Raw genomic sequence first — 26,456 nt, forward strand, 5'->3', positions numbered from 1 at the left:
AAGGTGAAGAAGAAGAAAAATCTATTCGGAAAATTATCATCGCAGGTTTTCTTTTTTAAAGGAAGAGACAATTCTTCATTCATTTACGGGCAGCTTGCCAACAATCAGAGAGAAAAAACTTCTCTTTGGCCCACTTCCACTGGGCAACTGGTCAGCTGTGGGCGGTGTGTTCAGGACACATTCAGGATTGGATATATGTGCTTCGACTGAATTTTGAGCCTCGGGTCACTCATCTAGGAAAATTGTGGTGGACATGAAAGTATTTCCTTCAGAGAAATCAAAAAGTATCTTTAAGCTTTCTGTCTTTTAAGTATTTATTACAAGATAAAGATATAGAAAAATTATGAAAGCATGCAAACAAATAAAACAAAATCAAATAGACTATGCACTAACAGAATTAACAGAATAAAACACATTAAAACACAGAATATAAACACAGGTTTGCTGTCAGCTGAATAGCATTTGAGAGCGTCTGTTCACCCCAGAAGAGCGGAGAGAGACTATTATACTAGATCCCATTGAAGCACGTCAATCAAACTCAGTCAGTCTCCTGTTGTCTGAGGGATGTTTACATTAAGATCAAGTGACCATCTGTTCCTACTCTGGTCTCTCATAGAGACAGGCCCATAGGTCAAAGTTCAAGCTAGATAGAAAACACATGTTCATAGATAGAAGTAAGATTAAAAGTCACATAACAACTATTAACAATTTCCCCTTTTGTCATATATGACAATCAAACAATTGGTAATACACAAAGTCTTAGAGCAGACATTCAGAACATCACATCATTAACTCTAAGTACACAAACACATTTACTGTCTACTAACACATAGGCTAAGTTATTGGTTTGGTTACATACAATTCTCAAGTTCATCATCACCATCAAAGCTATCTGGATACGGAGGAACCCAGTCATGAAGTGGATATCGCGTAGGTGTGGAAGTGGGTCCTATTCTGTAGCACCATGTGTCTGATGTCATTCACTTCAGGAAGTGGGCATATGCTGCCATATCCAACAATTAGAGACATTTCTTTGGTACGCAAATTCAGTCATGATAGTCAGTGCGATGTTGTCTTGGTCATGCGGTGATGTACGGGTCGGAAGTTTTCTTAATTCTAGGCTTACTTTGCACGCATATTTCCAATCTAGGCGAGTGAAACTGGCCGGTCCTGTTTCACAATCTGTAGGTTGACCACACCAGAAAGGATACTCATCTCATAGTTAGAACTTAGAGTCACCGAACAAGTGTCACTTGTCTGACACTGAGTTTTGACGTTTTGACGTGCTTAGGACGGACCAGTGACCTAAAGATGGTTTACTGAGCCTAAGTTTTCTGTTGCAAGACTTCGACACAATCATGAGGCTCTCCATCATCTGCAGTTGGAAGAAGTGTAGCTGAGTTAAGAACATTGCAGAGTTTCACAGTAATGTTAGGCAAATCTAACAATGTTGTCTGATGTCTGAGCCATCTCTGAGCAGAGAGGTGAGAAGTCTTCTGTGTATGCAAGATGTGGGAAACAGCATGAGGTACCATGAGCGTGATGTCAGAGTAGCCCACAACGTCCCGTGCTGCTAATATAGCTTTCTCAGCTGCTGCCACAGCTCGCAAACAGAAGGGAAGCCCCGAGGCAACAGGGTCAAGGTTTGAGGAGAAGTAGGCAACAGGCCTAAGCTTCCCTCCATGAGGCTGCATGTAACAGTCCTTCTGGTCTAAGAACTGAGTGTATGGCAAGTCGGGTCTCGGCAGGCCCAAAGTCGGGGCCTGTGATAAGGAAGTTAAGTCCTCAAATGCCTTGTCGGCTTCTGTAGTCCAAGTCAAAATGTCACGTGCACTAAGGTTTTTACCATGGACCAATGACGAGAGAGCTGCCTCTCTTTCTGAGTAATTAGGGATCCACTGTCTACAGTATGACGTCATTCCAAAAAAACTCATCATTTGTTTCTTTGTAATTGGTTTTGGTACTGATCGGATTGCTGCAATACGTTTGGGAGAGAGAGATTTACCCTCTGCTGTGATCACATGTCCCAGATAAGTTACTTCTTTTAGAGCGAATTGGAGTTTTTTCAGGCTGGCCTTGTGACCGTTTTCTGCCAAATGTCTAAGTAGCGCTACTGTGTCTATTTTACAAGCCTCCTTTGATGGGCTGCAAATCATCATATCATCCACATACGACCCCGCGGGGAGTTGTACATTTTTGAAGGTTTTCACTAAGCGCTCTGTGGAACACGCCTTGGCTTTCATGATAACCCATTGGACATCTGGTCCATGTATAGCCACGCCCCTCAAAGGAGAAGCCAAACCAACGTTGACTATCTGGGTGAACAGAGAAAAATGCATTTGCCAGATGCGTGGCGCCTGGTGGAACCAGTGACAACATTGCGTGTGGATTAGCCCCTTCTGGTGCCCGCTGATAAGTAGCGGCATTAACTGCTTGCAAATCTTGCACAAACCTCCATTCTGTGGGCTGACCTTTAACCTTTATCGTGAACCTTTTTTAATGGGAAGATGGGTGTGCGTACAGGTGAATCTTCACAGGGGACAATTATACCGAATACTGGTCTTATACCATCGATGGCTTCTTGTTTGAGTGGATATTGTTTTAGGCACGGCCTATAATTCGATTTAGGACACACTACTAATGGAACAGCACTTTTTATGAGGCCCACGTCATACTTATGTGCAGCCCACTTGTGACAACTCAGGAATTTGATCCGCTGTTATCTGTGGATACGAGTGTGTGTGTTGTGTGTGTTCTTCAATGAGCTCTACTGTTCTGTGTACATTTACTGCGCTGGTCAATGCAGTGCAAAATACATCACCAATAGCGTTATGCTCAATATCTGGATTGAAATACACATGTTTCAGAGCTAAACTCTCTTTCTCCCCCTGTGGATCGCACCACACTTTCTCATAGCTCCTGTCTGGCCCTACACCTACATGTGATGTACAATGTAATGACTGTTCATGCATGTAATCTTCTGCTGCAGTACTATGTGTGTGTGCAAATGTGACAAGATCATGAGTAATTGGAGTTACATTCTGATGTTAGTTTCCACTCGTATACATACATTAGTGCGTTTGGGCTACACTCAACCATCTGGAAAAATGGGAGTTCAGCTTTTTTCAACCCCTTGATGCCCTCTGACATTGAGCACAACACAATGCCGAAATGACACATCAGATCTCTCCCCATCAGATTTTGGGCAATTTTGAGACACTAGAAAAGAGTGTTTTGTCGCCGCTTGACCCCACTGTAAGACGTGTTCTTCCACTTTTCTTTGGAGGATTGGGCAAGGCATCTGTTCTTACATTTTTTAAACCCTGGGTTGCTAATATACATGATCAAATTTAGGATGGGTCTGTGTGCAGTTGCGTTAACACTTGTCTGTATATGAGTGGATGTAGGGTGTGATACTTGCTTTCCTGTGGAGAGGTGGTCTGTCTCTGAGGTTAGCCCCTCCCCCTTCCCCTCTCAGTCCGACGTGTGAAAGCAGGTCTCCTCTCTTTCTCCGGACATTGTGCTCATCAATGCCCTCGCCCTCCGCAGTTGTGACACACATTTGGATCGTAATCTCTGTGAGTCCGTCCTGTCCTGCCTCTGCCGCGACCTCTGTTACTCAATTGAAGCTGATTTTCTATGAATTCTGGCTCAATTAAAAGTATTTTCGAACTAAAAAACACGACGGATCAATCGCCGTCCACTATGGCGGAAAACAGTCACAAGGACATTTTAAAATATGGATATTTCAGAAAGATAATGTGCTCATTTATGAGCAAAAATAGACAAAAACAATCCCAGAGAGAGAGAGAGAGGAGAACATGTGTCAGCAAGCCTACAGTAAAGGCCTGTGGAAGCTTGTGAAGCTATGTCAAGCTAGTTGGTGAACGTTGGTTGAAACGATTGGTGTGAACTTTAAGCTGCAAAGATTCGGGTCTCATAAGGGAATCATGTAAATAAACTTTTAATTTCCCAACTTTTGCTTTGACACAAAAAAAAAAGACAACGTTGAGACTCCCGTGTTTGAGTTTTACGCCCTTTGGACGAAAAGAAATGCCAAAGTCTAATGTTGACTTTGGATTGTTTGCACCTGATATCTTTTCCTCAATGTTTGAGTGCACACATTGCTTGTAGAGGAGCTTACATCTGGCTTTTGATCTTTTGAATCTAGTCTTTTTTTTCCCTCGTCTCTTTCTACTCTGACTTCATTAAACTGGAAGCAATGAGCACACGTTGTGGCGTTCTGGCTGGAGCCCACCATAGCGTGACTCGTTGGACTATGGTGAGACATACTCAGGAACAAAAAGGACCCACGCGGCCTCAGAGTCACTGTTCCTTTGATCTCATATGTGTCGAACAGTGCAGTTAAATGAAACAGTGCTTTGCTTTGTGAAACCGGGACCTACGGAAAACGTCGTCACGATATCGGCTTCAAATCAATCATTTCTGATGTTTGCGCCATCGTTTCCTGTAGTGTTTTCTTTGTGGTGCTGGTTTGGGTTGATGTTGAATCTGCATTTTGATGTGAATCTACGGTGTCTGTCAAATGCTCGGTGGGCGTCCACCAGCAGAGCTACTGTACATTTCAGTGCTTATCGAGGCGCAGCAGCAAAGGAAGTCCAATGAAACACAGCTGTGAAGGCGATCCATACATCTGTCTGCGAAGGGGGTCGCCATGGCAGCAAGTCCAGATGAACAGACCAGACAAGATCCTTTTCGCCGGTAGAGACCTCCACCCTCTGTATCTCTGCTGCGTTGTACGCATTATCCAGAAACACATGCTGACTTTCCTTTGGTTTCTGATTCCTGCAGCAGTTTGGGGTCATTTGTTAGTTTGGTCAGAGTTGTGATGTGCCAGCGCGGCTTGATTTCAGCTGATGAAAGCCTTATTTTGAGTTATATTACCAAAGGAAATGAAACTGTAATGAGCATTTTGGTCCCTTATCATGTAAGTGTATTTTGCCTCCATTATTTTCTCTGTGGATGGTGATGTCGGTCCGTCTGTCCTCCACTAAAACATTCCCATCAGCCTTAGCTGGGGGGGGGGGGCGATCTCTGTTCCCCAGCTCAATGTCCTCTTAGTGTGGCTCATTAGGAGGATCTTTCAAAGGTCTCAGCAATAAGGTTTTTTCCCCTATAGGTCAGATGTTTCCCTGGTTAAATATGACGACATCACCCACCTACAGCTGAAAACCTACTGTTGTACCCCTCCAGACCTACACCTTCAAATGTGTAGTTTACACGTAACAGTGTGCCACGACATAGGACCCTGGGAATGTAGGGATGACCCCTCCCCCTTAGCTCTACTTTATATGCTAATTGAGTTATTGTTAGCATGCGAACACGCTGTGGCCTGTAGACCAGTGGTTGGCAAAAAGGCCCTTGGGCCCCAATCTGACCCCTCGGACGAAACGTTTTGGCCCCCTGAGGAAAGCCGAAGCTTCCCTCTTTTTATAGATAACAAAACGTTGACATTATTTTCATGAATGGACTACTATTCTGTCCTTTGATCTTTCTTGCTATTCATCCATCCATCCATCCATTTGACCGACCCCTCTCTTCTCTATTGCCAGCCAAGAAACGACGGCCCACCCCTCCCTCCTTCCTTCATTCACTGTGACGGACTCATCTGCCATACATCTGTTAGAAAAGGGATTTAGCTCCGCTTAAGTTACTTTCACCCATTCAGGGGGGGGAGCACTTCACTCCCATGTTAAGCCGCGGCCGGCCCAGCCCGATGACAAACGCTTGTTTTTCCTCTCTGTAGTGTTCTGGACAGCTGTGGCCGCTGCGTGTTAGGGACACATTTAGGATTGATTAGATGTGCTTCACCCAGAGCTTGCTCACGGGCAGGTTTTGAACTCGGGTCTCTCGACTGGGGAATGTAACGCGCATGCGCAGCGGTCGTCTTAAAGAGCCTTTTAACCGCCGGGCCTGCGATCGCAGCAGTCGTCCATCCCCGGGAGGGCTCCTCCAGACGGCCATTACACATGCATGAAGTTACCCTCCGCTTTTCAGCGTCAATGAAGACATTCTTTTCTTTTTCAGGAGGAAACATGAAACTGAGATATTTGCTTCACTTTTGCAAAAGAAAATGCAGCAAAAGCCATTGTAGCTATAGCTGGGCTTAAAGTATTTGTGTTACTCACTCTTTGGTTTCATGTACTGTATTTGTTTTATGTATTATACTTAAAATTACCGAATAAAAAAGGACGAACAAAGATGGCATTCATCATTAAGCGTCGGGGCAAAGCTGCTGTGTATTATAGAATCCATTTTATAGCTTATACAAATCTGTTTCTCAATCCGTCTCCACTTTAATGAAAAACCAGCACTGTCGTTACTTTATGCAGAAATGTTTAAGACAAATCAGCAGCAGTAGTGCCGCCTGTCTGCTGTTTCCCACGTCATTATCCGGAAGCTATTTTCATCGCCGTGTGTCTGATGTACGACTGACCAGATTATTTTAGATGAAAGTCCTTTCACTCCTCAGATTACATCAAGCAGACACAAGAACATTACACATCTTGTCAGCCATAATAGAGGGAAATCATTATTAATATACTCACTTTTGAAGGGTTTTTTATGGGATAATAGTGAGTGGATATAGGCAGTGATGGATTGTAACTAAAATTCAATTACTGCACTAATTTCAAATATCTATGCTTGAACTGTCAAATTTGTTTTTTGTTCCCCCGAAGATTTCCTCCCTAAAATAATAATAATAATAAAATATATATATATATATACTGTATATATACTGTATGTATTCATGTAAAATACCTTCTGTTTACCTTTTATGCCACGCATCATTTCATGTGTACTTTTAATTATCTTATGACCCCAACCCCAGAGGGCTAGACTGTATTTGTACTAATTCTTAGTATGAGACAGCATTACCAATCTAAGAATGTCATATACAATAATATATGAAAAAAGTATTTTTTTTACTTTTGATACTTTAATTACTGATAATACTTATGTACTTTTACTGAAGTACCATTTTGAATGCAGGACTTGTACTTGTTTTCACACTGCGATACTGCCACTCACACTAAACGAAGTCCTCTGATCAAGTTTGTCGTGTCAGCATTACGAATCAGAGATGGTCTGTTATTGATGGAGGTCGGTGCTGGTTGAGGAGGTTCCCCCGTCGGGCTGCAGCACCGCAGTGACGGATCCTCCCGTCTGGACGTCCGTCTCATTTTCAGCCACCAGGGGGCAGCGAAGCCTCTCGGTGTTTCGCATGTGCGCGCGTCACAAGCCTCACAAGTGTATCTGCCCCCCCCCCCTACTGCCGAGTTGCGCACCTATTCAGAAAAGACTTGTTTGTGAGAGTGGAGGAAGAGCTCGCTGTGACTCTGCGGCACGTCAACGTGCGTGTAAAGAGTATGAAATGCATCATTCGGGCAAAAACAAAAAACCAAGCCAACAATCGGCCTCTTGTTTCAGCTCTATTTAACCCTTAACTGACGGCGTAATTGATTGGAATATTTCCAAAAACGTATCCCCCATTGATACAGATGTTTAAATATGCTGAAAGCTTCATGAAATAATTATATTTTCATCGTGACGCAGCCTGGAAAAAACTAAAAACAACTGGATAATGCAATTGTGATCCAGGTACAGCATTGTAGACTGTGTGTGTGCTCAGTGTATGAGTCACGCAAGATGCTCGTCTAAGGTTCAGCACCAGCACCACCAGCACCAGCACCAGCAGCACTAGCACCAGCACCAGCACCAGCAGCACCAGCACCAGCAGACAGCGTCACCCCATCACCGCTGCCCACACAGGCGTTTGAAGAAAGGGAGGAGGGCGCTGCTGGATCCCGTCCGATTCCGAGTCCCACTCCTCCGCTGGACTGATCACTTTGATCGATCGGTCGGGCGCGTCCCGGAGGAACCCCCTGCGCGGAGCTCGGAGGATCTGGAGGGGGGGGGGGGGGGGGGGTAGAGAGAGAGTGGGAGAGAGAGTGAGAGAGAGACCGCCGTGTGGGTCGCAGATGACACGCAGAAGAAAGTGTGTGTGGGCGGATGAGGAAGTTCAGAGCACGGATTGATGGTCACACACCTATACTGTACTGGCACTTTCTCACAGCAGCAGCAGCAGCAGCACATCGCCTGTGGGTCTCCATCCACCGATTTCTGTGATCCGGAGGGGGGAGATCCGCGCATGGGAAAATGACAATCAAGTTTGTGGTCATCCTCTTCATACTTCTCGCTCAAGGTGCTCGGTGAGTCGGATTGGAGCCTTTTTCTTTGCAATTGAATTGTTTTAATTTGCATGATCAACAGCTGAGAGAGGTGTTTCTTTGAAGCTGTAAAAGTTCACATGTTTACACTGCTGTTGGTGTGTGTGTGTGTGGGGGGGGGGGGGGGGGGGGGCAATTACGCATTGCATGTGAATGAGTCTGATAATGCATGTGACGTTTTTTGTTGTTTTTCTAAGGGCTTTCCCTGCACACACACACACACACACACACACACACACACACACACACACACACACACAAAATGACTGCTGTGCCCAAATACAGTCTATGGTCTGATAAAAATCAGACGTAATTGCTGCTGCGACGAAGTTGTTGTTGTTTTTTATGACAATGGTGTTTATTAAAGGAGGGGAGCAGCGCATCTACAGGATTAACGAACCCCTCCACCTTTTCTCCCCCCCAGTTCTGATCTACTGGATTATGGCGCTGACGACGAGGATCCCAACGACACCAGTGTCAATCAAATGCTGGCCCCCAGGTCGTACCAGGAGGACGCCACGCGCATACTGAACAATCTGCTCAAGGAATACGACAAGACGCTGCGGCCAGACATCGGAGGTGAGGTCGGGTCACGGTGACCGAGTGGGAAAAAAAAAAAAGGACTCAAAACTTAGTGGAGTTCTGGGTCGGTGTCGCTGTCCACGGTGCTGATTGCTATTGGCTGGCGAAACAAGGGACGCTTGGTGGGGGGAGGGGGGGTTTGAGGCTGTTTAAAGTCTAACAGTATCAGCTAGTTCCAGGTCTCCATTTCATCTTGCTCGTTGATCTAATAGGTGGAGATGTTCTGCATTTTAGACCCACTTCCTTCAAGTGCAGGCGGCCATATTTAGTGTATCTGGACACTTTGGGACATCCACTATTCAGAGTTCAGTTCTGTGTGTTTGGACGATGTTTGGCTGGACAGCATGAGTCTAGGCCTGCAGCTTGTTAATAACATTGTCTGTTTGCTGAAAAAAAGAATACACAGTGTTTGAATGTGGTTTCAGTATCTGCAGTATGGTCATGCATGAACTAGGGCTGCAACAGACATCGATTCATCCGCTGATTATTTTCTCGATTTCGCCGATGAAATGTCAGGAAATGTAGTACTTTATCATTTTTCTGTCGTCTAAAGTCCCATCTTCAGATGTCAGTCCCAAACCCCAACATATCTGCTTCGCTGTCATAAATGACAAAGAATAGCAGCACATCTTCACCTTTAACCCTTGTCAGACAGTGATTCTTTTTTAGTAAGTACAACTTTATTTATACAGCATTTTTCAAAACCAGGGAGCTTCAGGTTAAAAAAAGATTGTGAAAGCATTGGGATACGTAAATACAACAAATGCAGGTAAAAATCAGGTTAAGGAAGCATCAATGACATTCTTTGGAGAATACGTAGGTTTTGAAGTGAGATGTAAAACACTCAGAGTTCGCCGATCTGACCAATCCGTAGTCGGTCACCTCGAGTCTTGAACTTTGAGCGACCTACTGCTGGACCTGTAAGGGATCAGCAGCTCACTCAGACATTGTGAGGGGCCTTAAAAGCTATTTTTTCAAAGTCAAAAATCTGACACGAAGCCAGCAGCAGAATTTTGAAATAATTGTAGAAGTGCTATGGCCTCTTGGCTTGAACATGAATAAAGTGCATTACAGTAGTCAAGATGCCCGGAGACTAAATGGTGGAAAGATAACGGGCGATGCAGTTTGGCAATTAGCTGAAATGAAAGTAACAGGACTGAATGACTTGAGATGTTTCTCAAAGTTCAACTGGGAATCAAAAATGGCTCCTTGTTTTGTTTTAACTTCAGGAAGCTGAGACCCTGATCTTCTTCAGACAATTTTGTTAAATTTGTTTGATTTGAAAGTTGACTACGTTTCATGCATGCTGGAGCAATTGTGATGTTAGATATCTCCTCAGGAGCAACTCAATTTAAAGGGAAAGTTAATCAAAATAGGCTTATTCAAAACCCTTAGTTGTGGAGGAAGTACTCAGATCCTTTACTTAAATAGAACTACTATAAATGTGTTTTCAAAGTAGAACCTTTACCAGTAATTCAGTATGTTTACAGTGTGAATAAATACTCCATTATTAGTACAAGTTCTGCATTGAAAATGTTACTCAAGTCAAGTATTATTCGTGGAATTTGCAACAAATTAGCAGCATCATAAGCATCATAGTGATGCTGCAGGATGGACCAATCGGTTTGTGTGGCCGCCTCCCTTAAACAGTGGGAGGTGCACTGGGGGACTGATGGCGTGAATGAGGTTTAGCTTAAAAGTTGTTGTTTTGTTGTTGTGAGATTGTGGTCAAGAAATACCAGGTGAAGTAGAAAAGATAGAGTAGTTATCTTTCCCTGTTTACTCCTACAGGAGATTGTAGGCCCGTCATACTGTACAGGAAGGTCTGTGTGTGAGAGGTTGAGGGTGGTGGCTTGAGTCCAAGTAACGCTCTGATTGAACCCATATTATTCCTGCTCCTATGCTTGTGGTGCAATCAAAAGTCCTTGGAGCTTCTTGGAGGGCGGAATGTTCCTCTTCAGGGAGGCTGGCTGTTAATCAAATGGTTTGCTGGTGTGATTCCCGGAGTGTTTTCACTAGTGGGCTTGACTGAGAAGTTCCCTGTGTTAAAAGAAAAGAAGAACAGAAGTGTAGTCATTACCAAAGTCCCAATTATCAAGTCATATATGTATAAATACACCTTCAGTAGCTCTAATTTCATCCTCCTACAATTTTCCTAATTTAATTCTGCTGTATTTCTTCTCCCTGCTTTTGCATTCACAATCAGCAGTGTGCTGAAATATGTGGAAACCATTCGGGTGTTGCTCTACTCCACATTCTGGCATAAACACTGGGTGTGTTTCTGAACTTTTTAGATGCCATAGTTGTTGTTGTTTTGTTTCCTGTAGCTCAGCGTGACATTTCCTCCCCCTCTCGTTACCTTAAATCCTTGCAAACACGCTGATGATATTCATGTCAGTCCACGCTGAAGATCAGGGCCAAGGCGCGGCGGCGTGCGCTCCTTAAAAATTTCCTTTTTTTAATTTTAATTTGTTATCAAATGCTTGTATAAAAGTGAACCCAACACAATCAATGCATATTAAAAAGTAACTCAATTTGTAACTTCATGCAAAATCGACCTTGCTTGACCTCGTCTTCTGATTGGTCGCTCAGAGCTCGAGCGTCACAGACAGACGTGTTGACACTCTGGTTAGCAAAGTTTGGCTGAATTAGCCAACAATTAGCTCAACAACACGTTAGCCACGAGTGGGGGAAAAAGTGTGCTTATTTGCACTGCGGACATGTCGTCATCCGGTTTGTTGTTCCGTTAAAGCGCGCGAGGTGGAAGTTGACGGCGAAGCAGAAACAAACGTCACAACATTCCGAAGTGACGGTAATCAGTTCGATGGAATCGAGCTGGCGAAGGCGCCATATTGGAAGACATATACAGTAACGTTACGGTCTCTTGGGTTATTAAGTGCATATGAAGACGCTCTCCCGGACTTATTCAAGCTGTCATGTAACGTCACGCTTTGAGGAGAGAAACAGGACACCGTGGACACCGGTGAGTACACGTTTCCTTAAATTGACCAATGACGTCAGCTGTCAAACAAGGGCCACTGCTTGGAACATGTGTGTGATGTGTAATAGTTGATATTTCTTATGGTTGTATTTATGCTGAACATTAATAATTCGACATGTCGGCGGTTGCTGCAGAATATTTGGATTGAGAGGCTTTTAACGCTGATCCTGAAGCAGCCAGTAGAGCCTCTAAAGGGCAATCATCGTCACAGCGGTGATTAAGATTACCCATCATTCATTGCATTACTCTTCAATGTAGTATAGCGTGCACGAGGACAGCTTACACTTAATGAGATTTCCCCTACAGTTAGGCAGACAGTAACTATATGCTGTTTTGGTTATTGTTCATAAAAATATTACATCCATTACGTGAATTGCTTTTGTTTTCCAACATAGAGAACAAATGTGTAGTTTGCCTTTTACTGTTGTAGCTGCTCGAGGTGGAGCTGGCATTAACTACTTTATTATATACAGTGAGGTAGTTTAGTCCAGTGGCTCCCCAACCAGCAGTAGGGGCCACAAAATACATCTGAGAAGTGGTGGGATGATTCATGGATGTGAATACATTGGACTGTTTGTGCTTTCATTCACAAGCTGACACTATCAAACACCCCGTAGAAGAAACCTCCGTCCCTCAGCTGCAGGATTCGTGGGTCTGAAGTGATATTAAGAGACCACACTCTGCACCTTCAAGCCTGAGAAGGCTTTCATTTGTAACGTCTTCAGTTGGGAGCTTTAGTGTAGATGAAGTTTCAAAAAGGCTTTGTGGAGATGCTTCTCTCCAGATCCTTAAGAGTGTTTATTTGTGTTCTGAGGTTATCTCGAATGACCAAGGCAAGCTGCTTTTTACCTCCGCCGGGTAGCTGGGGGGGAATCTCCCTCCAGCTCTGCTTCCATAATTAAGGATGAAATTTTTATGAGATCCAGTTGACAAACCTCCAGCGTCGTCCATGAAATGTTAATGTCGTAGCAGGATAATGTGAGGCAGCGGAAACACGCAGGCAAAATCACACACACACATACACACGTAGAGATCCACACACTCGAAGATGACGCTGAGTCAAAGACAGATCTGGGACATTTAAGGCAATGAGAGAGAGAGCGAGAGAGAGAGAGAGAGAGAGAGAGAGAGAGAGAGAGATGCAATGACAAGACACAAAGACAAGTACACTCACATAGACAGCCAGCTACTGTCAGAAGTCAGAGTGTGGCTCATTTCCATGATACACCTGGATTTTGTCTAAATCAAAGTCATCTTCTACACACACACACAGAGTATCAAATGATGCTTTTTTTCCCCCCGTTTGCCTAATTTTTAAATGTGAGCAACTTCTCTGCGGTTCTGCATGTTCATTTGCTGCTGGCTGTTGAACCAGAGCACAAACTGTTGTTTTAAGCACATTTCTGTATTAATTGGCCATTAATTCAATATTAGAAGTGTGTTTGTATCTCACAGCGAGGCTCCCTTCTTCGGTGGAGAACAACCTCTCTAAGCTGAAGCACAGTCGGGGTAGACTGGAGCTGCTTGTACCGCTGGTTAGTCGTCTGTATTCCCTTTGTAGTGTGAGACCTTTAGTTTTGCCATGAATTGCCCCCCGCAAATATGCATTACACGTTAAATGGATCATCTCTAATGTATTCTGTTATAATAAACTGTTTTGTCAAAACTATCTTTTAAAACTAGTAGCTAAACAACGTTATTTTGTATTTTCCAAAGGTCAGACTAGCACAAACTAACCATGTTATCATGTTAGCAGCGAGCCTAATCTTCATTTAAGAGCAGAACGACAAGGGTTGAGCCTCACCTTCACCGATAAGAAGCAGTCCGCCTTGGATGAAGATGAGATGCTTCTGTGTCCCTATTGTGTCCCTTTCCTTTTGGGTTCAGAGTGTGATCGCCGGTCACTGTGTGTGTGTGTGTGTGTGTGTGTTCGATCCTCGTGCGTCGGAGTGTTTTGCGTATGTGCTCACCAGGGATTCGAGGACAAAGCGGTTTGGAGTCGTGGAGGGCTCTGCAGCCGCGCACATGGACTGCAGCGCTTGAGAGGGATGATTCAAGATGTTCCATTAAGGTCTGAGCCTCGCTCTCAAAAATAAAAACGGGCTACAGCAGTCCTCCAACAAGAAAAGAAAAATACATCTAAGCAAGGTTAAAGTCTTGAGTCCACAGGCAACCATCGTTGTCCAAAGACAGGACACGTAACCATGAACACACACTGTAGATTTAACTCACTAGAGCAACAAATGTATATGAATCCGCTGCTGAAAGTAGTCCCTAACAAATGCTGTATTCAATGCTGTTTGAGTAACATTTGATAAAATCCACAGTGCCCAGTCGATAACAAGCTAAGAGTTACAAAGTACCTCAGAGCCACTGCTGCTTCTCCATGTGATGATGAGCGAACCAGATCGGCGTTCTACAATAACTAACTCTATGTTATTAGAATACCAACAAGCACCCGTCCTCTTCACCTCGTGCAGTATCTTTGCCCCGCCATCACGTCTCCCCTACTTCTACTGCTCAATGAATGAAACCCTCGTAGATATACTGACGCATACCAGTGGTTCTTTGAAGGAAAATGGTGCATTTAACAGCAGCAGCTGTTTGTTTTGCTATAATAAAAAAAGGAAGAACTGGTAAATTAGCAGCAGTAGACATTATTAGAGAAATCCAGATTTGAAGAAGTTGATCTAACCGATATCCTGTTTTTCACTCGGTTCATTTTCAGCCTGCATGCAAATACAATCGAGCTGACAGCTTTGCAACACAGCCAAGTACACAATCCAGAGGCAGCTTGTGTGATCGCAGCCGCCGGCTGCGTCTGAAGGCTCTAATTGTCCATAATTAACAAGCCTTTGATCTACACCGACTGACCAGGTCGCTGCAATCATATCCGCCATTATTGCCTCTCTGAATATGTCTGGCGCTTGCAATTATTTATGTGGGTGGGAGTGAAAAGGGAGAGGCTGTGTGTGTGTGTGTGTGTGTGTGTGTGTGTGTGTGTGTGTGTGTGTGTGTGTGTGTGTGTGTGTGTGTGTGTGTGTGTGTGTGTGTGTGTGTGTGTGTGTGTGTGTGTGTGTGTGTGTGTATTTCAATAGGAGGCGTGTGTAACTGTAACCAACAAGCAGCTGCTGTTTGTAGTTGTACTGTACTTTTACCCATCTATATTTATTCATTTGCTTTTTTATTTTTAGATGTGTGGTCTGTGGTTTGCTTGCACACTTGTACACACAAATGATGTGTGTGTGTGTGTGTTTGTCTAAAGAGAAGGACTTTGAATCAGATGATTGCTGCTCTCTCATTGTCTTTCCATCGGTTTCTCTGTCTCCCTCACTCAATCACCTCTTCTCTACTTACTATCAATTACTGTATGTTGTTACATAATTCATGTCAGTGTCCGCGGTCCAGATTTGAGGCTTTTTGGAACCCAAGTGAAAGTTTGACCCACTTTGCATCCTATATTAAAACCTCAGATCGGTTTCAGAAGTCATGTCGGATTCAATCACTCCAGGGCGAAGCACGCGAGGAGGAGGAGGAAGAGGAAGAGGAGGAGGAGGAGGAGGAGGAGGAGGAGGAGGAGGAGGAGGAGGAGGAGGAGGAGGAGGAGGAGGAGGAAGAGGAGGAAGAGGAAGAGGAAGAGGAGGAGGAGGAGGAGGAGGGGTTTTAGGCACTGCAATATTTGGGTCTCGGTGAATTCGACTCGTATCTTTGCACATTATATGCCAGCAGCCCTATATTGTCTCCTTGTTTGATAAAATATTTAGATATATCCTTTGTTTTATTAAAGGAACCAGTGGAAATCGGATCTGAAAGTCTTTACTTAGAAAGTTCCAGCCGGGTTGTGTTCTTTTCTGTATCCCACTGCCAGAAATAGAAGGACGTGTTTGTCTTGGGCTCAAACGCTGTGATTTTAATCTGATGAGTAGCTTTTACTGGAAATGAATGGGAGTGGAAGGAAGATGATGCACAGTGGCAGAGGAAGTATTCAGGTCCTTTTACTTGGGTGAAAGTCTAATTTGGTGCTGATTCTAGCGGTGTTTCCAAGCACCAGAGTCCCTTTTAGGAAACCTCATGTTACTGCAGCTGGATCTGCCCGCGGTGGGCTGGAGGCCCCGCTGGATTCTGAGCTGAAGGAGATTCTGTATTTGTTGTTAACTTGTTTTAAGCCATTCCTCTGGTAGAGGTTTGACACCCTGACTCCTGATGGGATGATTGCTAAGCTGTTTAGTCTGCCCTTTTGAGAAAACACACCGATGTCATTTGCCATATGCTGAATCATGCTGTTCAATTATGTGCAGAAATTCCCTGTATGCCAGTCAGTGTAAGAAATAATTGAAACCTGTGATATGAAGCAGATTTCAGGGACTTGGAGCCTTTGGTGATGGTGTTTCTCCTCGCTTTGGTTCAGTATCCATTCATCATGGCACGCCAACTCTTTTATTGTGTGACTTTGCCCATTGTGTGCTAAAGTAAGTTATATTCTCATGTCTTGATGATGCTCTTTGGTCTTTGTATTTAACGATGTTCGTTTGACTGAAGAGATGGTATCGTGAACATAGGAGGATGTTTTAAATTAGCTTTCACTAGCTTAAGGAACAGTGGATGCAGCCTCTTAATTTGCTTTCATTTAGTTTTCCGATTTGCATTTAGATTTTTTTTAAACAATTTAGGAATATATGCATTAAAATAACCACGACATGCACGCTCATTCTGAAAAACTGTGTAGACCTCTTTGTTATTCTCAATGTTCTGATTAAAATGCCCTTTAACTGCTCACATCAGTAGATCCGGTGAATGAATTGGTTTTTATAACATCATTTTCATGAAGTGGGGTTCTGTGAGCTGCTGAAAGGACAATTCTCAGCCTCGTCAATATTTCAAGTCCAGTGACATTTCATTAGACGAAGAGGAGTTTAGATCCTCGCGTCTCAGGTAGCCAGGTTAGCTGACGATCACCTGTGGGAGGGAGGTGCAGGAGCTACACACACACGCACGGGTACACACTCGCAGACGCACACAAGCTGGCGGACGGGGTAACCTTTTAGGAGCTCTGATGTGTGTGTGTAGGTGTGTGTTGGAGGGGCTTAACGTCTCCGGATTAGCAATGTTTTTCTTGAGTTTTGCATGTAGTGTACATACACCAACGATTTAGCATATCCCCCCTACAACACTTTCGTAATCACGATAGAATATTTGGGATCAATCAAATCCCCTACACAGCCAATCAAATGCCACGTGACTCTGACTTCAGCCAATGACTGAGCTTCATCTTTCAAAGCCAGCCGCAAACGACATGGCGGATGATTCTTTTCACGTCGACAGCCGTATAACGTCGTGTATTGTCATCCGCCGTGGTGGTGTCTGCCTGTGTGTTGACAGGCATTGTGATCAGAATCCCTTACAGATAAGATGATCTCATTATATTCTTTGGAATAGCAGATAAATGAGGATTTACTTTTGTATGCGGCCAGAAACATTTTCAAATGATTACAGTGTCCTCTGCCGTTTTTAAAAAGACGAAACACTATCTGAGGAGAACAGCAGGCCTTGACCAGAATTTTAGCTTCGCTCAAAATGTTTAATTCTTCTCAGAGAGGTGGTGGGGCGCCGTATACCCCTCGCCTTTCATTCCTCCGGCATTGCCGACTTAATGAGAAACCCCAAAGGAATGGCCAAGCAATCGTGTAGCGCTTTAAAGCAGAGGGGCTGATACCAAAGTGAAGTGCATTAGGTGGTAATAAGACCAAGCTGGGTCCAGATCATGGCTGACACATTTCTCATCCCCGTGAGCTCTAACCATTTAATCGATTTCCATCTGTGTCTCCCATGTCCACTCCACTCCCGCCAAAGCACCGGTGTTTAGCCAGGGCTTTGAGAGGGGTGGATGGGAAAGGGCGGCTTGAACCTGTGCTGTTTGTGTTTGCAATTAAGCTTTGTCATTGAGTGGAGCCGCTATGGAGAACCAATCAAGAGTGAGTGCTTTGTTGGAGCTGTTTGTTGTGTCTCATGCTGCTTCGGCCAGAATATTTCTTCATGATTGCACCAGATTTTATGGAAGAAATGCAGTGAAAAATATCCACATAGTTGGATTCATTTACGTTCTTACACATGCACTAGTTGAATTGAAATGATTCAGCTGTTTATTATTGACTTGCCCTGATGGCAGCCATGACAGACAGCCTTTCCTATTAATACCAAACATCTAATTCTCAGCCAATCACAGATGTCCCTGCAGCCAGCTACCCCACAGCTGGTCATATTAGGCCTCACCCATGGCCATGCCCCCAAGCTGTGATTGGGCAGTTGATTGTCTTTGTGAAGAACATGTGAATGTTTGTCATTTGATAAGAATGAAATGCATGCAACACTGTGTATTGTATTTCCCTTTCTTTCTTTGCAAGATGTTTCTTTTTAAATCCTCCATGAGATTTGACTTTATGCAATCAGATAAACGGGGGAGTTCCCTGCATGTGTTTGCCACTCCGGAGGCTGCTGTGTCTGATCTGTTCTGAAACTGCTCAAACCTCATCCTCCACACGATGAGCTTGTTGGGTATCAGACAGTTTCCATTGTTGTGGTAGCACCAGGGGAGCACAATAATGCATAATTCATTGTTTACCTGATGGACACAAAGCCTAATTAAATCCAAAATGTCTCCAGCTGTGACGAGTGTCTCAGATTCTTGTGTGTTAAAGTTGCAAAGTTGCCCTGAACTCTCCTCTCAATCTTATGTCAGTGTAACAATGTGGTTGTGTGTGTGAATGAGGCCTCTAACATTATTATTATAAATATATATAAATATAAACTTTTCTCAAAGGACTCGCGCTCTTTCAATTTACTCACGAAGTCCTTAATACAATAAATGTGTTGTGTGCTACTCATTCAGCAATAACCAGTGTAAGCAGGTATAAGAGCTGTTTATTTTGTTATTAACAGAAATTGAATAGTGAGAGAATGCCCTCCTAACGCCCTCCTAATTGCGGGCATAACTGTGTTTGTGTGAAACAAGCCGCCCCCCCACCCTGTTGTGTGGAGTTATTGCTCGCTGTTCGCTGCCTGGTGGCGATTGATAAGCAGCGAGACCTTTCCCGCTGCCTGGTTCTCATTAAACCTCAGAGGGAACAGAAACGCCTTCTCTTCCCAGATCTATTATATTTGATTCAGGGAGCTGAATACAAGTACAGTACAGCAAGTGCTCGCTCAGTACCCCCCCACACGCACACACACAGCCGGTCAATATCTGTCTGATGGGAAAGTCTTTTCATTTAGACTTACATTACTTTTTTTGTATGCGTTCACAAAGAGAATATATGAGTTTTTACCGAATCCTCGGCACAGCCGATGTACTCTTTTATCTCCGTCTAAAGAAATGAGCAGAACATGTTGGCTAGCTTGGTGTAATAAAACACACTCTGCAGGGTCACCCGGGGAAGCTGCACGCTTCAATTTAAATAACATTTGCTTTAAGGAAGATTTGCAGAGCAATCGTGCGTCAGCAAATCATCCAAAGATGTCCACAGCTAGCTGCTCATTTTAGCCACAGTTCTGCTGGCTGTGGAGCATCCTTGCTCAAAGGCACCAGGTTAGAAATACAATGTGGCAGTATAGGGGTCGCTCGAAGTGACGGACCCACAGAGAATTATCCCCAGAGCCTGCAGCTCTCTTCGGCTCCATGGAGCTTTATAGCGGCTTTCAGCTCACTGTTCAGCTGTCCGGTCTGTGAATTTACTTTAAAAACAAAAGCCCTCCAAACCAGCTAGTGAACACAGTGGAACATTTAGCAGCTGAAGCCCAGAAACCAGCTGGTAGAAACCCAAAACCGAGCTAAACCAGACTGAATATTGGACATTCATCAGGTGGACACAAACGTGACTGCTAGATGTGTAACAAATCAACTGTTTGCTTAATCAACTTAAATCAACTTAAGCCCGTCTGTCAAGACTTCTGGGTTCTCTTTGCTGTGTAGCATCACATTTGTCAAATACTTCTTTATTGTTTTTATGAATTATAATCCGCTGCGTTCATTCCACTGCTAACCTTGTAGTTTCTCCTCTGGCGGAGGAGCTCCGTAGTACACATCACCTGCGTATGAGGGACTCCGGCCTCCCGGCAGCTGATGTCCCTCTCAGCGGGTCAGATGGCTCGCTGCAGCTTGTCCCGTTGCAGTGAGTCGATGCCAAAATGTACAGATGTGGGTCAAATAGCATTTTTAGCCTCTGCGTCTCCGCCGCTTGCAAGAACCAGATGGCTTCTGTCTGCCGCGGCCGGTGTGCAGTTTCGAGCTATTTAAATATTTCTTTGAGGCAGAAAGGTGTCGTTGGTAGAGTTGAACCCCGGTTTCCACCATTAGTGGTGCGGTGCAGGATAACACTTGAGGTGTGCTCTGACATTCTGCTCAAAAAAAGCAGCAATCAACCATTTGTGTGTGTGGGTGCCTAGGAAATGCACTGCTTTGCCATTGTGTGGTGCAGCGCCACGCTGGCTGAGAACTGCTTGAAAAGACAGCAGAGAGAGGTTTCTTCCCTAGTGGAGCTGGTGCAGTCACATATTAGGTGCCACTGTGCCACCCCCTCAATACATCCAGACCATTACATGTAACTATATAGCTAGCAGTCTCTGTCTGTTTGTCTGTGGGTGTGTCCTTATCTCAAGTTCATCCGATCTACTTTACACTGGGCGGAGACCAACACCAGGCCACTTGTGTTGACACGTTTCTGTAAAGCCAGAAGGGAGTCTGGGAGTCTATATGAGAAAGCATGCTGCACTGATTACCGCTATGGGGCTGACACCAGAGAGCTGACACAAATATTCCTGTTGTCAGCCCATACTTACACGACTGTGGCTGTAAATTACAACACTCACTCGTGCAGCAGTGACACGACCGAAAACAAAAGTACACGAGCATGTACAAGCACATGTAGATAATGGCCTCCCATGTGTGAACCTTTTGATCTGCCACACAGTTGTTGACAATAGCTTAAGCTACCCCTTCTACCCCTGTAGCACCGCTACATGTCATTGTTATATTTCGATTAAAAATAAATGAGATTAGTTAGCTTCAGAGGTGCTGAGAGTATGATTTATTTTTGTTTCTGTTTAGACAGAACCAGGCTAGCTCTTTCCCTCTGTTCCCAGCTTTTGTGCTAAGCTAAGCTAACTGTTCACTGGCTGCCGGTTCATATTTAATGGACAGACATGAGGACGGTATCCATCCTCTCCTCAAACACTTAGCATGAAAGAAAATAAGCTTGTTTCCCAAAATGTCTTTTGTCTGAAAGTGTGCAAAATGGCTCCATGTGTTTTTAATGTGTTTTTAATGTTCAGTGTTAGTTTGTGCTAAATGAAGTCCTGCACGTTAGTTCTATAAGGAACGTAATAGTTCAGTATAACTTGCTGCTGTTTCAGTTCCATGAACTACAGCAGCAGAGACTGTATGTTCACCACTGGAGGAATGTAGCAGTAACTAACAGCTTTTCACAAACCTAATGCATTGTGGGGCTGCAGGGCTTTTACACATGCTCCCGCTGGAGCAGAGAGGTCATGCATGACATGATGTGTGATTTCTGTGGATGGGTTGTACCAGAGCAGCAGAGTGATGGATTATGTGTGCAGGCCACAGTCGTTGTGGATCCATAAGCGACTTGAACTTCTCTATGACCCATAAAAAGAGGCTGTAGTTATGTGCAGACTGTGTTTATCAAGCTGGAATAATCTGAATAAACTGTAAACAGGAAGACGAGGTTTCTGGATTCAAGTCTCTTTGAATGAATTCCGCAACTTTTGCAGCATGTTTTGTTCACAAATTCAACGACCAAGCGTTTCGAATCCGCCACCGCTCCGATCCTCGCTTTAGGCTGGCTTTGTCTCCATAGCAACAGCAGCCGAGGCTCATTAATATTGTCGTATTTGTTGTCGTGCACCGTGGCCAACTGATGGACACACAGCTGAGCTACGCTAAACTGGTGATCATGATATCGACCTATCGGATTCATTACACACAAACTGAATGCTTCTATGGCAATTTTATTTTTTAGTGAAACTGATCAAACTCTCCTCTTTACGCAATTTACAGTAAGTGCACTTTAGTGTTAGGGGAGCGTCGCACTTGTAAGCCTTTGTCTCACAATGTTCTGCTGCTGTCGTCTCCGGAGGCCAATAGCCAGAGGGACTTCAGTGCTGTGGACCACTTTTGGTAAACAGGACATGATGGATGAATTATTTTACAGCACATTTATTTTGAAAGTGAGACTGAAGATGTGAGGCTAACCCTCAGGATAGCATCCGACAGCCGACTGAGGCAGCACTCCCAGTACAGTGCTCCTCGGACACTGAACATATGGGAGTTAAACGGTCAGCTGGGGTGTGTGTGTGTGTGTGTGTGTGTGTGTGTGTGTGTGTGTGTGTGTGTGCTGGCGCTAACAATGCGTAATGCATTTGTCATGCCAACCAGGCCAAGCAGGCATAAAAGCCTTTTCTTCTTAATCGAGGCCCACAGGGTAATGTGGTAATACAGATGGGGCCTGTCATGCTTTTTCTGAAAAGCAAGACGAGGAGGAGGAAGATGAGCAACACGAGGAGGAGAAGGAAGGATTCTTCTGGTCTTCACACTGGATCGTGGTTTCTCCATTAGAAATGGAAAATCGGGTTGATGGACAGATAGGTTGATGGGCAGGAAGATGTTCATTTTTCTCTTTGAGAGATGAAAGAGAGCTAAAAAAAAACAAAAAAACGTACAGAAGAAGTATTCTCTTTTGCGGCAGCGTCTTCATTACCTATGCACCATCCCACGTGAATCTGCCAGGCGGTATTTGGACATGTGTCAGGTTAGATATTTCCGAGCGTATTGCACCGTGAAATGGATCTAAGTGAAGAAGGAGCTGTTATACTGTAGCTCAGTAGAGCTCACTGTCTCAAACATGCCGTATGCAGATTCAGAGTGTCATCCTCTACCTTGATTATCCGCCGTGGTGTAAATTGAGGACGATTTCCCCCGGGTTGCCCCAGTTCCCAAATGCTGCTGCTAAGCTGTAACAGATCAGCTTTCCAGCTCATGCCGACACTTCTGTGGTCTTAAAAGTGTCGACATTTCCTCCGCAAATGGGTCCCAGAGGAGGGAATCTGTCACCTAGGACGCCTCCAGGTGTTTTTCCGCCCCGGTCTGCATTGCCCAAAAGTGTGATTATTGCTTGTCTCTGTCTGAGACTGCCAGTGTGTCCAGGGGTTTCCCCACCGCATGCTAGAATACAGCTCCCCGGTTACCCTCGCGGAACAATGAATGCATCTGTATTTTCTCTAGGATTTGTACATTGTGATTGTGTATTGTCCTGCATGCCTTCAATGCCAGATTTCCCTCAAATGGACAATAACGATTTCATCCTGAGCTTGAACTTGGGCTCGATGCCCATAACGGTAATGGTGCCAGAGAGTACTCAAAAGAGGGTTAGGGATGCTAGCCAGTGACCACACGGATGCCAAATGATTAAAAGCAGAAATGAACAAATGAACAGAAATACTCCTCTTCTGGGAGCAAGGGTGGTGCTGGATCAAAATATTACTGAATTTCATGGTAATCCCTTCAATTGTTGTCGAGACGTTTCTCTGAAGAGCAAATATGTCAACCTCATGGTGGCTCCGGAGGAAGAGTCTGGGGATCAGGCCAAGTCATTAGGAATCATCCTCTGTGGAACATGACTGTCTGTACAAAAGTAAGGCCAATCCATCTCGTAGTCATTTACATAGTTCACTGGATAAGTGATGTTGACCTTCTGGTGGCACTAGGGGACCACAAAGGTTGTTCAGATTCAACCTCTTGGGACCACGAATGTCTGTACCGAATTCCATGGCAATCATCTAATAGTTGTTGTATTTAATTCTGGACCAAATGGCTAAAACTTGTGTAAAAATGTGCAGTATCACAATCAGCTGTTGATTGTTACTGCCGTCGCCTCATATTATCAGCGTCGCACTCTTGGAAATGGATGCTGTGCGCTTGAATACAGATTTCTACCTAAAGCTCCCAGAGAACATATCTGTAAGCATACTACGAGGCAAGCTGAGTAATGGACTAATAATAACATCATAATTTCAGAAGTGCATCTGCATTGTTGTCCCTCATGATGGAGCAGAACACGCTGCTGGAATCGAATCAAAGCCTCCCGGCAGGCCTTCGCTACCCAAAACGGTTTGCATCAGTGGCCCAGCACAGCAGGTCCCCGGAGACATAACACGCATCTGCGTGTATCAACATATCAACACGTGACCAGGAAGACAATTTAACTATGTAGTAGAATGTGTTCAATATCAGGGAACCATAAAGAAGCGTTAAACGAGGGTGACGTGGGTCATGGATTCATTAAGGAGCTTTTTACCCCCAACATGTGTCAACCAACATCATTAACTCTGTTTGGTGCTCTTAATTGATATTGCCGCTGTCTGTAGATAACCCAATTAGGATTCTAATTAAAGTCTGTGTTCTATTTTATTTTCCTCTCAGCTTTCTGTCAACTTGTTTTTGTGCCGAGAATATTTACTTGAGAATATTTGTTCTCTCTCAGCAGACACGTATTCACACCTGGAAGCTGCTCTGTGCAACAGCAGACTCCTCTTGTTACTGATCGAGGTCAGGGGTTAAGCTCGCTGCTCGCAGACACCTTTTCTGCAGGGAAGGAGTATAAACACGCAAAGTTGAACATAGTTTGGGAGTTAGAAGCTGTGCTGATATCTTAGAAGGCAGCAACAACTCTTGAAATTGTAATAATTTAATTGTGCAGTGCAGAAAAAATTAGTCAACGGAAGATTTTCCCACTCTTTAAAAATGCACAAAAAGTGCTGCGACTGGATCTGTAAAATATCTCATGTGTGCATAAAGCACAGCACCCTCGAGTAAAGTTATTTCTGTCTTTTTTTTTCTTTTTTTTTGACAACGCAGCACTCCATAGCGGATCGTCTAACCTCCTGTACCCAAAGTGACAGTAAAAGGCGACTTCGCCCTCCTCTCTTCCGATCCGAAGGTCACGATCCTGCAATAATAACACAAAACTATCTCACGCACAAGTGCTCTCCCACACGCTTGACCTCATTCTATAGGCCGTAAGGTTAACAGGCCAGACCATTCACACCATTGTCTGAAAGAGGCTCTGCAGTTGTGTTCAATGGCACTCCAAAGGGAGATGAGTGTGTGTGTGTGTCCCCAGTCTGTAAGCCATTACAGAAGAATAGCTGCAGTAAGGCTCACAGAGTCATGTTGTGTCAAGAGTGAGTGAGAGAAATGGTGCATGGGAAATATTTTTGAAGCTTTAATGGATCCAATGATATCATGAAACAGATTAACCCTCGTTTGGTTTATTGGACAAACTGAACATGTGACCTGATGAAACGTTAAGGGCTCACCAAAGCTCTAAATGGTCCCATAATGTTGTGACCGTGGAGGCCCCCCGTCATGTTAAACACCCCCTAACCGGTCTGAGTGTGTGTGTGGGTGTGTGTGGGTGACTCATTAGATTTAGAAAAGGCAGTGAGAAAAAACAACCTCTGTCTCGCTGGGTGGCAATAAAATCATTAAATGTCTCGAGTCAAATTGATCCGGTGCACCTGATCCATCATGCGTATTCTGAGAAAACATGTTCTGTGACATAAACGTCCAAAGACACGATGTTTAGTGTCCTTTGTCTTGAACAGGAACACGTTGAACACATTTCTCTTTTACAGTAATGCAGCTTTGACGCAGCGTTTAGGTTCTGGTGCCGTTCCACATTTCCGTTGCTCCGTCTTCTTCCTGGAACCGACTGTTGTTGCCGAGCAAAATTAGCCAAGATCCTACATTCTCCCTGGAAATGCTATTAATTGCCATGGTAACGCGGCGCAGCTTTTTGTGATTTTGAAAAGTAAATCTTGCCTCTGTGGGTGGAGGAGGGGGGAGAGGAAACAGACTCATTGTTGTGGTTAAGGCGACGTTGAATGATGAAAACCATTGTTTTAAACTTGATTATTGATTTTTGTCTGTGGACACACACAACAGCATGAAAACACAGACAAATGACAAATAAAAGCGTGATTGCATGTATAAATGTCTCACTCTTCTCCCTTCTGCCTCTTGCAGTGAAACCTACAGTCATCGATGTGGGCATATATGTCAACAGCATCGGGCCTGTGTCATCCATCGATATGGTGAGTTAATGCTTCCTCTCTGTCCCACACACACGCACACACATTCATCCATTGTCCCGCATTAGCGTCATCGTATGTGACCGGCGCAATCACTCGCGCTGTATGGAGGTCGTGTGGTCCGCCGCGGCTGTTTCAGGGCTGGAGGAAGCCGGGAAAGACCGGTGTGGACGCTTTGTTCACAAAATCAATACTACTTTAAGTGTGCGCTGTATTTAGGGGTTTAGGTTCTGGTGCCGTTCCACATTTCCGTTGCTCCGTCTTCTTCCTGGAACCGACTGTTGTTTCCAGCGGTTAACCTTTCCGTGAGACAGCTCTACAGTCTCTGTTTCAGACTGTGATTCTTAAAGGGAACACTGCATATCGTGCACATTTAGTATGGATCCCCATAAATAGGATCCCTGGACATGGATCGTTGCATATTTCATTATAAGTGCTGATCAGATGCCATTAAACAC

The 26,456-nt window shown here is 44.3% G+C and overlaps 1 protein-coding gene across 1 annotated transcript in view; it reads left to right on the forward strand.

Moving 5' to 3' along the window:
* Positions 1–8,028: 8,028 nt before the first annotated feature.
* Positions 8,029–26,456, forward strand: part of LOC306715497 (gamma-aminobutyric acid receptor subunit gamma-3-like) — a gene marked incomplete at its 3' end in the record, with an annotated part of 53,333 nt that continues 34,905 nt past the window's right edge. Inside the window, exons 1-3 of the mRNA XM_079185886.1 lie at positions 8,029–8,234; positions 8,677–8,831; positions 25,934–26,001. Coding sequence (XP_079042012.1) covers positions 8,182–8,234; positions 8,677–8,831; positions 25,934–26,001 — 276 coding nt within the window. The 5' untranslated portion in view covers positions 8,029–8,181. The remainder of the gene's footprint in view (positions 8,235–8,676; positions 8,832–25,933; positions 26,002–26,456) is intronic.

This window comes from Pholis gunnellus (genome assembly GCF_910591455.1).
Source record: "Pholis gunnellus genome assembly, chromosome: 24".
NCBI classification, from domain to species: domain Eukaryota; kingdom Metazoa; phylum Chordata; class Actinopteri; order Perciformes; family Pholidae; genus Pholis; species Pholis gunnellus.